The sequence below is a fragment of the Carassius auratus genome, chromosome 2 (genome assembly GCF_003368295.1).
Source record: "Carassius auratus strain Wakin chromosome 2, ASM336829v1, whole genome shotgun sequence".
NCBI lineage: Eukaryota > Metazoa > Chordata > Actinopteri > Cypriniformes > Cyprinidae > Carassius > Carassius auratus.
In genome coordinates, this window is record NC_039244.1 from 410,638 (window position 1) to 424,461 (window position 13,824).

At 33.7% G+C, this 13,824-nt stretch overlaps 2 protein-coding genes across 3 annotated transcripts in view; both read left to right on the top strand.

Annotated features, from left to right (window-relative positions):
• The first annotated feature begins 446 nt into the window (after positions 1–446).
• Positions 447–9,315, top strand: LOC113111411 (purine nucleoside phosphorylase-like). The gene is made up of 7 exons (XM_026276080.1): positions 447–564; positions 1,441–1,672; positions 3,221–3,390; positions 3,458–3,561; positions 4,772–4,947; positions 6,864–7,054; positions 8,541–9,315. Exons 2-7 carry the CDS (start codon positions 1,650–1,652, stop codon positions 8,756–8,758), a joined length of 882 nt encoding a protein of 293 aa, XP_026131865.1. The 5' UTR covers positions 447–564; positions 1,441–1,649; the 3' UTR covers positions 8,759–9,315.
• Positions 9,316–11,245: 1,930 nt separating this feature from the next.
• Positions 11,246–13,824, top strand: part of LOC113111419 (nicastrin-like) — a 9,761-nt gene continuing 7,182 nt past the window's right edge. Inside the window, exons 1-6 of one of the 2 annotated variants that reach the window (XM_026276099.1) lie at positions 11,246–11,371; positions 12,743–12,844; positions 12,927–13,055; positions 13,132–13,251; positions 13,436–13,581; positions 13,673–13,823. In XM_026276099.1, the coding sequence (XP_026131884.1) occupies positions 11,311–11,371; positions 12,743–12,844; positions 12,927–13,055; positions 13,132–13,251; positions 13,436–13,581; positions 13,673–13,823 (709 nt within the window). In that variant the 5' untranslated portion in view covers positions 11,246–11,310. The remainder of the gene's footprint in view (positions 11,372–12,742; positions 12,845–12,926; positions 13,056–13,131; positions 13,252–13,435; positions 13,582–13,672; position 13,824) is intronic. The other variant, XM_026276092.1, reaches the window with a different exon arrangement.

The window sequence follows — 13,824 nt, forward strand, 5'->3', positions numbered from 1 at the left end:
AAATATTGTATTTCCAATATGCATTTAAAATTTGAGTATTACATATGAAACTTTTAAACATTAAACTTCATGCAGTTTATTTTTAGTACATTTTTTTCTAAATTTAATTTGAAAAGAAATCAAAGAAGGAGCAAATGTTCACTGTAACATTCTTAACAGTTAATAAATGAATATTCATCATCATCTATTTTCACATGTAATTTTTTTTTCATCTCAAACCTAAATAATGCATCCTAAATCTATCCGTGTGATCACTGCAATAGAGATATTAGTCTAAAAGTCTATTATTCCAATGATGCTTTGATGCTTTAGTGCTGGTGTGAAAGCAGAGGCTGAATTAAAGGGCTTTTCTTTCCATGGTCTCATGGTGTTAGCCTGTATTTTTTGTTGTTGTTGTTGTTGTTGTTCTTATTCAGACACTTTGCAAAACTTCCTCATCACGTGTGGATGTCAGTGGTTTGTGAAGTGCTGGAACAGAACATCCTGAGATGCAGAATGAGTGAGTGATGCTGCTGCTGCTGAACTCTGTGACCTGCAGGAGGCGCTGTGTGACACTGCTGCACGGTAAGCATGCTTTATATTTTATAGAACATTCCAGATTAAAATTAAAATGGCCATTTATTGTATTTCCTAAACAACAGTTATATTTTGTCATTATACACACACACACACATACAAAACATTTTATATAAAAAAACTAAAATGCTCGTTTATAGTTTTTAATGTTATAATGTTTATAATATACCTTAATGTTTGCCTGTTTTAAATATATTAGATGCTTAGTATCAGTCCATTAGAATATCTCGTTTTGTATACAAATATTCATAAAATACCTGATTAATATTCTCTTTCATATATTGCAGAACAGATCTGTTATAATTTCATATATAAGTCTATGAACTTAGAACATTTGCTATTAAAATTAAAATGCTAATTTTTGGTATTTCCCATAATACATATAAATTATATATATATATATTTATATATATATATATATATATAATATATATATATATATATATATATATATATATATATATATATATATATATATATATATATATATATATATATAAAACTTATAAATTCATAAAACTTAAAAATATAAATATTTTGTAGAAATATATTTGTGTTGCAAAATGCAACCTCTTAACATATTTCTGGACAATGTTATTATTATTATCGTCATTATTATTACTGAACATTAACATAAAATGCACATTTCTTTTAAATGCAAACAATGAACATTGTAAAAAAAATAGGAATAAGGGTATAAACATAAATACATAAATATGTCAAGCTTTCAAAGGTTTTGTGGTTTCTCTACCACAGTCAACAAAAATCATAAAGTTAGACTTGCTCTCACGAATGTGAAACTTGCTCAGATATGTAAATAAATGCATTAAACAGACACATTTGTGTCGGCTTCGTTTGTTCTAGAGGTGCGGCGAATGACGTCACAGAGCCCGCTCTCCAGGATATGCGCGCCCCCGCGCGCGTCACAACTGAGTCTCCGATGGAGGAGGAAACGCGTGTTATAAGATCATTCTTCATACCCACACACATTCACACTAGAGACAGACAGAGGCACGGAGACCGGACTCACGCAACTTCATACTAAAGTTACCGAAACTCAGAAACGCGTCGAGATGTTTGCTGATTCAGCTACAGAGTAAGTTTACAATTACAATTACATTACATTACAAAAAACAATTAATTAAAGCAGCTTTATACTGTACGATGATGTGGATGATTTTAACTCCGTATCTCAAATGTCATAAACCGCGCGCGCATGTGGTGTATTGCGTCATCAATATAGTTGTTACATTAGAAGTCATATAGTAAGTAGGCTACTGTAAGAGTATCGTTTCAGTGAGTTGTACAGTTAAACTTAATAAATAGATAATGATGAAACCTGTTAAACAGGTTTGAGACAGTTATAATATCTCTATCCGACATTCACGTGTCACATGACCATGATGTTTTACATGAAGAAAGCTCTTTTAAGCAGCTTAACAGTTGAGACTGTTGGATGTAATGCATGATATAACAGCTGAAATGATGAAAAGTGAATTAATAAGATTACGATCTCGCGTGTTTAGATGCACGTGCACGTGTATCGTGTGATGCTGGGAAACCCGGTGCGTGTCGCGCGCTGCGCGTGGCCTTCAGCAGCTATCAGGACCAATCAGTGCGATCAGACACCTGATGATGAGGATGAGAGGAGAGCGTCTGTGCTTTCTAAAATACTCTGAATATCTTGTTAATTTCTGTTTGCTAATATGTAACTGTTTTGCAACTATTCATCATTAACTACATATTTATTATTTATATATAAGGAACGGTATCAGGTATGGAAGACCGTTTCCACCACTGAATTAAAAATAAAAAAGTTTATTGCAACTTTTTATCTCACAATTCTGACTTTCAATTCAACTGAATGTAATTCAGTATTGTGAGATATCACAATTCTGACTTTTTTCTCAGAATTATCTATCTTTTTTAATTTTGTACCGTTTTGTCAGAAACAGCGTTCCATAATATCGGCCCTCAATCAACTATTACATTCATTTTTCACAATGAAAGTCGGGATAATCCATCTGACAAAGAACATACTCTCCAAATGATGTACAAACACTATTCTACTAAAACTAATAGAACGTTTGTCCAAAGCTATTTATTAATAATGTTCTTAAAACGTAATATATGTCATTTTGTGGAACGTTTTTCTTCTAAAACGAAACACATGTAACGTTTTTTAAATGTAACATTCAAAAGTAACATTCTCCTGATGTCTGCTGATACAATGATACAACGGAATGTCCACACACACACTTTCAGAGAACATTTGGAACTAATGATTTGTAACTTAATGTGAACGTAAGTAAAACATATTCCTTGAAGTGAGTCAGATGTGACATCCAGATATTGATATTGATTCCGATATTGATTGCGTGACAGCTCTGAGTGATTCGGGGGGTTTCCCGTGTGAGTCATGAGCTGAACCGTTCATCTGCGCACTAATCAGACTAATCCAGCATCTGTTTTCCAGTGTCCAGTGTTTTATTTCATCAGATTGAGCTCAGATGAGGAAGTCAGACTGAACGCATGATTTATTGTTTTGAAAATATGAAATGGGAAAGAAGGCAATGATAGCAAATGAGATTCGATGAGCCCTTATTTCACTAGAGATCACATGACCCTCTCTGCTCTCCTCCAGGTGCAGTTATGAGGAGTGTAAGGCCACAGCTGATTGGCTGCTGGCTCAGGCCCCAGTGCGCCCCCTGCTGGGGATCGTGTGCGGCTCAGGTCTCGGAGGACTGGCAGAGATGCTGAAAGATCAGCTGTTCATCAACTACAGCGACATCCCGAGCTTCCCTCAGAGCACCGGTGAGTTCAGACGACGTTCTGTGTGCTGAAATCATCTCCAGACCGACTCTAACCGTGTTTTCTGTAGTCCCCGGTCACGCTGGGAAGCTGGTGTTCGGCACGCTTAAAGGAAAGCCGTGTGTTTGCATGCAGGGCAGGTTTCACCTGTATGAAGGATACCCCATTCAGAAGGTGATTAACACACTGACTCTTCATCTCACATGTGTTCAGACGTCCTGCTATTCTCCCATTAAGTTATGAAAACATTAAAGTTCTCCGAACATTCAAAACATTCACATGCAAACCAGTATAACTGAGATACTATTAGAGTTTTTTGTATTTATATATATTTATATAATATATATATATATATATATATAGAGAGAGAGAGAGAGTTTTAAATATTTGAATTAGTTTTTTATTTTCTGTTTCCAATTTATTTTTAGTTTGTTTTAGTAATTTTGTTGTGACATTATTAGTTATTATTTTTTATTATAATATTTCTGTTCATTTTTTTTATATCTATATTATTCATTTACTTTTTATTATATTTTAGAACATCAAGTTGTTGAAATTAAATAAGTTTAGGGTTTTATATTTTACTTTATTTATTTTTTATTTAAAATAAGTCTATATAGTATTCATTAGATTTTTATATAATTACCATTGATTTTTATTTCAGTTTTAGTTTTAGTTATTTTAAAACATCCAGTTAAAATACATTTAAATTAGAATTATTTTCTTGGCAACTAGATGACATGAAAATAGTTTATATTTAAATGTGTAAATTAGTTTTATATATATATATATATATATATATATATATATATATATATATATATATATATATATATATATAATTTAATGTCTATGTAGTTTTTTTATTTTAGTTTTAGTTATTTTATAACATCGCGTTAAAATTAAATGAAAATAAGAAATGTCTGAAATTAAGTTTAATTTTTATATTTTTTTTATTTCAAGGTACAATTTTTTAAAATCTTTTTAAATGTATCTTCAGTTCACTGTAATAGCCCTGTTACGAATGTTATCGAAACATAAATAGAACGTTACATTGTATCATTTAGCACATTGTTCTCTAGACATTCTGAAAAAAGCATATGTTTAAAAAGCATTAGCTGAACAAGTTTACAGTGTTTGACTAAGTTTGAGACGAGGAACTGTGCTATCATTAATAACTCACAGATTATGATCAGTGTTTGCTGAATGTAAACACCAGTGGCGATTTTACGATGTCTTTATTGATAAACACAAACTTTGCACATTACACAATCATCTCTAGTTCAGCTCCTCTGAGAATATTGTCATCAGAGTACAAACCTGCTAAATATCCTCCTGATGCATGGTATGTTTGTTGAGTTTGAGCTGGAATCTGGTTTTGTAGACCACGATGCCGATGCGTGTGTTTAAGCTGATGGGGGTGAAGACGGTCATCCTGACCAACGCCGCCGGAGGACTCAACCCGGACTTTAAAGTGGGAGACATCATGGTCATAAAGGACCACATCAATATTCCAGGATTCGCTGGAAACAACCCGCTGGTGGGGCGCAACGACGACAGGTGAGACTATCTGATGCCATTCATTCATTACCATGTTATCAAGCTGCACAGGAACATAAAAAACCCTAATAAAAATGAAAAGTTACTCAAACATGATGAGAGTAGAGTGGAAAGGGTTAACTAAAACAAACTATTAAACATTGAAATAAAATAAAGCTATGTTAAAATAAAAGAATAGAGAAGCGTATGATGAAATCATCAAAACTTAATAATAATAAAAATAATAATATGAATATTTTTTGCTAATTTAAATAAAATGTAAATATTAGATGAAAAGACTCAATCTTAAAATGTAAAAATGTTGCATTGGAAACTAAATTAAATACGTTTATGTTGAAGTACAAAAATTACAAAAGAAAGAAAATGAAATTAAAATAAATTAAAGCTATGTAAACATAAAATAAAAATAAAAACAGACAAAAGCATATGATGAAATTTTCAAAACTTAATAATAATAATAATATTTTTTGCTAATTAAAATAAAGATGAAATAACAAATAAAAAATATTAGATGAAAGACCGTAACTAAAAAAAAAATACAATTTAGAAACTGAATTAAATAAATTGAAGTGCTAAAATTGCTGGAACATAAACTGAAATAAAAAAATCTACTAATTATACTAAACTAAACTAAAACAAAAGCCCTATAGATTTTTTTAATGACTTGTGCTAAAATAAAATAAAGCTAATAGTAAAATATAAATATTATTGGGAACTGATGCTGAGACAGTTAGAAAAATTAGAAATGTTGCATTGACAACTAACTTTAGTTGTCATTCAAATAAAATCACTACACCTGAAACTGAAATAAAAAGTTTCTTTTGTAATATCCTTTAAAATATAATTTATTTCTGTGATGCAAAGCTGAATTTCCATCATCATTACTCCAGTATAAAGTGTCACATGATCTTCAGAAATCCTTCTTATATGATGATTTATTATTAGAATTATTAATGTTGTGCTGCAAAATATTTTTTGGGAAACTGATACTTTTTTCAGGATTCTTTGATGAATAACTAGTTAAAAACAACAGCATTTATTCAAAATATAAATATTCAATTCTAAAAATCACTAAATATCATTTCTTAACAATTTAACACAACCTTTTTGAGTAAAAGTTTTAATTTCTTAAAAAAAAAAGAAAGACAGAATAAAAATGTACTCACCGGAAATGATTTATATTTTAAATAAATGTTATTCTTTTTAACTTTTTATTTATCAAGGAATCCGGAAAAAATATGCACTGATAATAAATCATCATATTATTCTGATTTCTGAAAATCATGTGACACTGAAGACTGGAGGAATGATGCTGAAAATACATGTGTGCATCACAGAAGTAAATTACAGCTTATCAGATACTCACAGTTATTTAAAATAGTAATAATATTTCACAATATTAAAATTTGTTCCTGTGTTTTTGATCAAATAAATGCAGCCTTGATGAGCAGAAGACACTCCTGTGAAAACATTCAAATCCTTTGTATCCCCGGTAGTGTGTACCGTATTTTTCGGACTATAAGTCGAATTTAAGTATAAGTCGCATCAATCCAAAAATACGTCATGACGAGAAAAAAAACATATATAAGTCGCACTGGACTATAAGTCACATTTATTTAGAACCAAGAGAAAACATTACCGTCTCCAGCCACTAGAGGGCGCTCTATGTGTTCAGTGTAGACTACAGGAGAACTGAGCAGCATAGAGCGCCCTCTGGCGGCTGGAGACGGTATTTTTTTCTATTGGTTCGTGTCAAATTAAATTGTATAAGTAAGTCGCACCTGACTATAAGTCGCAGGACCAGCCAAACTATGACAAAAAGTGTGACTTATATTCTGGAAAATACGGGTATATGAATCATAACCGTGGACATAACTTCAGATGATGATTTGTAAGGTACTTGATGTGTTTCTCAGGTTTGGTGAGCGGTTCCCGTGTATGTCGGATGCGTATGACCGTGATCTGCAGCAGCTGGCTCACACGGTCGCAGCGGAGCTGGATTACTCCTCCTTCATGCAGGAAGGTGTGTACAGCGCCGTGGGCGGCCCGTCCTTCGAAACCGTCGCCGAAAGTAAAATGCTGCACTTCCTCGGAGTCGACGCCGTGGGTGAGTCCTGATCTATTCTGACTGATTCAGCTGTGCACGCTCTCTATTCTATTCTATTTCATTGTTACATGTTTATTTCAGGTTTATCTGACAGGGACAGTGCACATTAATGATACATGTGCTAAATTAGCCAGAAGACATTCATAGTTCTCCATTAAAATAACAACCTTTTCCACTGACGTGAGCTCGTTTTTTATTATAAATAATAACAGATACTGATTATAACAGACTTGTATATATTTTTATTATACTTGGATAGTACAACCCAATTTAATTCAAATGGATTTCTAAAAAGGAGGATAGTTTAAATTAATAAATAATTTATTATTATTATTATTATAATTAATATTTTATATGTTGAGGATGGAAAGTTGCAGTCTGCCTTTTTGTTGATACTTCGGATATTCAGATAAAAAAAAATTTAATTGAACAAAGGAATAAGTATTAAAATTAATGTTATGTAAATAATGTTACACATTTTTATTAATTTAACTTCATTAGAAATGTTTGATTGGGAGACTTGTAATCTTTCTGTATTTTGTGTTGATTCTTTGGATAGTATAACAAAATATAATTCAACAAAAAATAGAATAAAAATAATTAATAATTAATGTTAATATAAACTTTTTGGATATTATTTATAATTAATATTATTATTACTTTAAATATTATTACCTGTATTTTTCGGACTATAAGTCGCATCAGTCCAAAAATACGTCATGATGAGGAAAAAACATATATAAGTCGCATTTATTTAGAACCAAGAGTTCACATTACCGTCTCCAGCCACGAGAGGGCGCTGTATGTCTTCAGTGTATGCTACAGGAGAACTGAGCAGCATAGAGCGCCCTCTGGCGGCCGGAGATGGTAATGTTTTCTCTTGGTTCATTTCTCTTGGTTCATGTCAAATTAATTTTGATAAATAAGTCGCACCTGACTATAAGTCGCAGGACCAGCCAAACTATGAAAAAAAGTGTGACTTATAGTCCGGAAAATATGGGTATATATGTTCAGTTGAGAATGTTATTGTTCTGTATTTTGTATTGATCTTTAAATAGCATAACAAAATAAACATTTAAAATAGTATATAATATATGTATTATCATTATATTAACGTTATAAGTTCAGGTGGAGAAGATGTAATCATTTTGTATTTTATGTTGAAAAATTAATAAAAATATAATTATATATATTTTATATATAATGACATGGGTATGACACAGGTATTACAAGGAGAGGGTGACTAATGAGGACATAACCCATGTCCCCATTTTTCAAAACACTTATAAATCATACAGAATGAGTTTTTTTGAGAAAGTAAAAATGCACAAAGTTTCCTGTGAGGGTTAGGGTTAGGTGTAGGGTTGGTGAAGGGCCATAGAATATACAGTTTCTACAGAATAAAAACCATTACACCTATGGGATGAACACACTTTACACTAAATCAAACATGTGTGTGTGTGTGTGTGTGTGTGTGTGTTTTAAGGCATGAGCACGGTTCACGAGGTGATCGTGGCGCGTCACTGTGGGATGAGGGTCGTGGCTCTGTCTCTGATCACCAATCAGGTGGTGATGGATTATGACAGCGAGAAGAAAGCCAATCACGAGGAGGTTCTGCAGACGGGGGAACTGAGAGCGCAGCAGATGGAGAAACTGGTCTCCACCATGGTCTCCCGCATGCAGCTGTCAAACAACCAACACTAAAGCACTGACAGCCAACACATCCACACGCACATCGCTACACGCTAGAATGCTAGTCATATACGTCGGTTTCTCCCTTACTATGTTTACATTTCAGGGACAAAGCGTTTTGGGAACATTTTCTCCTGTCATCACCAGAAGTTACTTTAGAAGTTACTGTTTTAATGTGTATTTATTGTCTCCAAAAAACGTCTTAAACGTGATTTATTTAAAACCTAAGTTAAAGGACAATTTATGAAGAAAATACTTTTATAAAGAAGCACTGTTACTGAATTTGCTGTGAGGTGTAGTGAAGGTAAAGATGACTGTATTTATGCAAACTATTTATGTAAATGAGCTGAAACTGTAAGGTTTTGAAGTTGTTTTAAATTGCACTAAATGATGGAGTTTTGTGTGTCAGTTTTAAGACCTGATTTACTGTTTTACTGACTTTAACCAGCACTTTTCCCAAAAACATATATTTTATTGACCTGAATTTAGAAATTGCACTTCAAGCTTTGGGTTTCATGGTTTTTCTATGATCTGCTTCAATGCAATTAAAATGATGTTGCTGTACCAGATGTTTTCTTGGTTTGACATTTTACTGCTGTCATTTTTCTATTTTTTAACACGTTATATGGTTTGTTTTAGCTGGTTAAATCAACTAGTTTTAGCTGTTTCTGAGCTGTTTTTTTTCTAATTGAGATGGTTTTAGAAGGTTTTTCCAGTTCAACACTTCAGTTTTTAGTTTTGTTTTTACTGCAGCCTTAAAAATGCAAACAAATAAATAGATGCATGCAAAAGAACCTGCACATTTGGCATATGATAGAAAATATGTAAATGATCAGACCTGTACGCAAACGATCAGTGACGTCATTTCATCTCTGAAACAGACTCACTGTCTCCCTCTAGTGGTTTTAGTGGGGACTTAAAGAAAAAAAAACTCCTTTAAAGCTGCTGTAGGTAACTTTTGTAAAAATATATTTTTTAATTATTTGTTAAACCTGTCATTATGTCCTGACAGTAGAATATGAGACAGATAATCTGTGTAAAAATCAAGCTCCTCTGGCTCCTCCCAGTGTCCTATTGCCATTTGCAGAAATACATCACTCCTGGTAAAAAACAACCAATCAGAGCTGAGGTCCGTGACTTTGTTTGTGCTCAAAATGTAGAAAAATGTATATAATAAGTGAGTACATCATGAATCCATTTTCCAAACCGTGTTTTTAGCTTGTCCTGAATCACGAGAGTACACCTATAATAAGTGTTTATATTCGGACAAACACATGATTCCTGTCTGAATCAGAGCCAGCTTCCAGCTGTTTGTTCTGTTGTAAGCAGAGCATCTAACATGAGCTATGAAAGAAATCAAGGTGCACAGGAGAAAAGAAAGCACCTTTACATAGACAATACTGGACAACACTGAACGCAAACACAGGGCTATAAGAACTAAAATCCTACTTTACACATGACTTTTTGTGCTGCATCAACTCTTTTGCAGATTGTAAGTTAATTCATTTTGAATGCTTATTTTTGACAAGATGCAGGATTGTTATTTTGCTTGATACTTTGATTTGACATGATCACTTTTTCCTCAGGAGAGGAAACTAGTGAGTCAACTCCTGCAGAAAGTGGACGAGCTGCTGGTTGACCACTGTGCTTTACAACATCAGGTCAAAACAAATAAAATCACAGCTAAAAACTAATTATATCAGCATTAAATCAGCAAATACTGCATGAGAGAACTTCTATATATACGCCTGGTTTCACAGACAGGGGACTAAGGATTAGGCCATAGTTTAATTAGGACGTTAAACTCCAAGTAGCTTCAGACTCATGAATATTTTTATTCTGGGCTCACAGTTGTCCTGTGCATTGAGTCCAAGCCTAATTAGTTCATTTCCACACAGTAATATTGTATGGTGAGATCAGTATTGAATCATGACATGTGATTATAGTTTACTGTGACTGTATCCAACTGTATTCCTCTAAATAAAATCAAGGCATGTGTATCATGTCTCAGGACTTTATTGTGTTATGTGGCATATATATGTGGTATAATAAATAATCCATGAATTAATATACAGTTACACCTTATGGAATTCATTTTTTTAAATATACTTTGGTGTTTTTTTATTTTTATTTTTGACTTGTTTAGCTTTTTGGTCATATATGTATTTTGACCTTAAACTCAAAAAAAGGAAATGTGATTTATAAATTACAATTCAGTGTATAAAGGGATATATGCACTATTAAATAAATAAATGTTTTTTTTTTTAACAACCCATATAGAAAATAAAACAAGCATGTGTCCTAATCCTTATCTTCTGAAACACTGATGTTTTATATTTTAGAGCAGTCAATGTAATTTAGGGAGAGAAATCAAACAAATCTGTATGTAGCCTATGTGAAAATAGTCATCCTTTTGTAATCCGTAAACGCGTGCTGTAATAGCGCGGCGCCGCCGGCGGGTGTCGCTGTGGAGCAGCGAGTCTCACGCTCCGAGCCGGAACCGGAACCGGAAGAAAACAAGAAATCTGCCTCAGCTCGACACGGCTGATCTGTAAACAAGGAAGATGAAAGATTTAATATCAATAAACTGCGTTAAACTTCTAATCCCAGCTTTATTCTACACATGTGAGTATAAATACGAGTGTTGAATGTCGAATTGTGCTTTTGCGTGGTCACGAGATGACCAATATTGTTCTCTCGCTCAGGCCTGGAATGAATTATTTAATGAAATAACTCGTTTACATTGATTTTACATTACAATAATAGTAGAATGATCTTAATCTACTGTAGAACTAGTGACTGACCGAGTCTAATCATGTTTGTGTACCGTGATTATATTCTTGTTAATACCGTGATGAATCATTATGATCGTGTTTTATTGGTATTACCGTGAGTTTACAAATTAAACACCTCATAAAATCATGATTTCATCATGTTCAATATGAAAGGATAGGAAAGTAATTTAGAAAAAATAAATATCAATTATATTTGTTTATTGTAACTTCAGGTAAATCGAGCTTTGAAAGATGCTGGTTGATATTTTATCTAAAATATAAAATAATAAGAAATAAATGATCATGAATTCAGACTTTTTAAAAACATATTTCATAATGTGAGCACAATGGGTTGTACATTTCAACATTTTATTAAATTTTTATATGATGAGTTTTTACTTTTTTGAGTTATTGAGATCTGATGTTTTTTTTCTCTTAGTAATAAATTATTAATCTGTCTCCTACTTTGTCTTTTCCTTATAGCATGGTCAGATCTGTCTGTAAACATATTTTGGCATGTTTTTTTTTTAAATCTATAATTTTACCTTGAGATGAAATCTAAAACTTAAGAGGTAAAGTTTATTACAACAATGGTTTTAAGATTTCAGCCTTTAATATACAAGTAGGTCAAATAGTGGCTATTGATATTTTCAATATTTTTATACCATCATATATAAAAACATTTTTTAGGTTTTTGCTGTCTGAACTTAATTTTTTCTTTTTACTGAAGTAAAATAAATATTAAATATAATATAAAATAAGCATATTTTACATAAAAAATATGTCTCTTTCACTTGCAAATAAATAAATAAATAAATGCATAAATAAATAGTTTTTATTTTATCAAAGATAGTGATATAACATTTATGTAAAAAAAAAAAAAAAAATGGCATCACACCTGAGACCTTAATGCCCACGAATTTTCCACAATTAAGGACTGCTATACGAAGGAATCTTAATGGGTTAATATTTTCATGTTTTTTCTTGTGTGTGTATGTTAAAAACTTTTAGAACTATTCTAAATAATTTGTATACTTTCTTAATTTTGTATATTTTAGAAAAGTCAAAATAGTTCAGTTAATTATAATCAGTGTGAAAAGCAGAACACTTTTTTGTGCAAGGAGATCACTGACAGTATGCAGTGTGCACCGTCTGAGTAATAATACTGTGCTCGTGGTCAGCAGACGTGAGTCATGTGATCTGTGTGTCTCTGCTGCTGCAGGCGTGTGCTCCAGCTCAGTGGAACAGAAGATCTATGTGGAACTCAATCAGACGGTTCCTTGTGTCCGGCTGCTGAACGCCACGCATCAGATCGGCTGCCAGTGTGAGTCATGCATTATCCTGCGGTGCGTTTCAATCTCTGTGTTCGGATCGCTGTGATGTACAGTGTTTTATTCGTCTCTCAGCGTCTATGTCAGGAGATACAGGAGTCCTTCATGTGCTGGAGACCGAGTCAGACCTGGACTGGATCCTCAGCTCAGGACCACATCCTCCGTACATGGTGATCCTGGAGACGGCCTTCTTCAACAGGTGCTGTGACGTCTGTCTGTGTGTGTGTGTGTGTGTGTGTGTGTGTGTGTGTGTGTCTGATCTGATGTGTTTCTCCTGCAGGTCGGGTCATGATGAGGATGAAGAACTCCTCCAGAGTGGCTGGAGTGGCCGTGATCGTCTCAAAAACAGGACTTGCTGATAATTTCTCACCTCACACGACCTGCCCCAACCAGAACACAGGTGAGAGAGAGAGAGAGTGTGTGTGTGTGTGTGACTGTGTGTGAGTGAGAGTGAAACAAAAACACTAAGTGGGGATAGATTGAACTTTTGGAGAAATAGAGATAGAATGGGAAAAGTGAAGAAACGCTGAGCAGTCACAACACTTTCCCACATCTGTGTGTGATTGTGTTTCCTCGTGCTTCAGGTGTATACAGTGAGAATTATGGCCCTGATCTGGCGAACTGTAACGTGACCGTGTGGAATCCCTTCGGGAACGGACTGTCCTACGAAGACTTCGCTTTCCCTGTGTTTGCTCTGAAAGATGAGAATCAGACTCAGGTCATCCGTAAGGTGTGTCTCTCTCTCTCTCTCTCTCTCTCGTGTGTGTGTGTGTGTGTGTTCATCACAGCGCTGTATGACACGTGTGTGTGTGTGTTTGCAGTGTTACGAGGATCATAACCAGCGTGTGAATGGAAGCGCTCCTAAGTATCCGCTGTGTGCCATGCAGCTCTTCTCACACATGCATGCAGTGACCGACACCGTGACCTGCATGAGACGCACAGACCTGCAGAACCGGTTCAGCATCAACCCAGG

Excerpts from the sequence above, each read along its gene's own strand:
- LOC113111411 (XM_026276080.1), top strand. The coding sequence starts at position 1,650 with ATGTTTGCTGATTCAGCTACAGA. Across the intron at positions 3,562-4,771 it reads AAGGATACCCCATTCAGAAG|ACCACGATGCCGATGCGTGT; the intron begins GTGATTAACACA and ends CTGGTTTTGTAG. Across the intron at positions 7,055-8,540 it reads CCTCGGAGTCGACGCCGTGG|GCATGAGCACGGTTCACGAG; the intron begins GTGAGTCCTGAT and ends GTGTGTTTTAAG.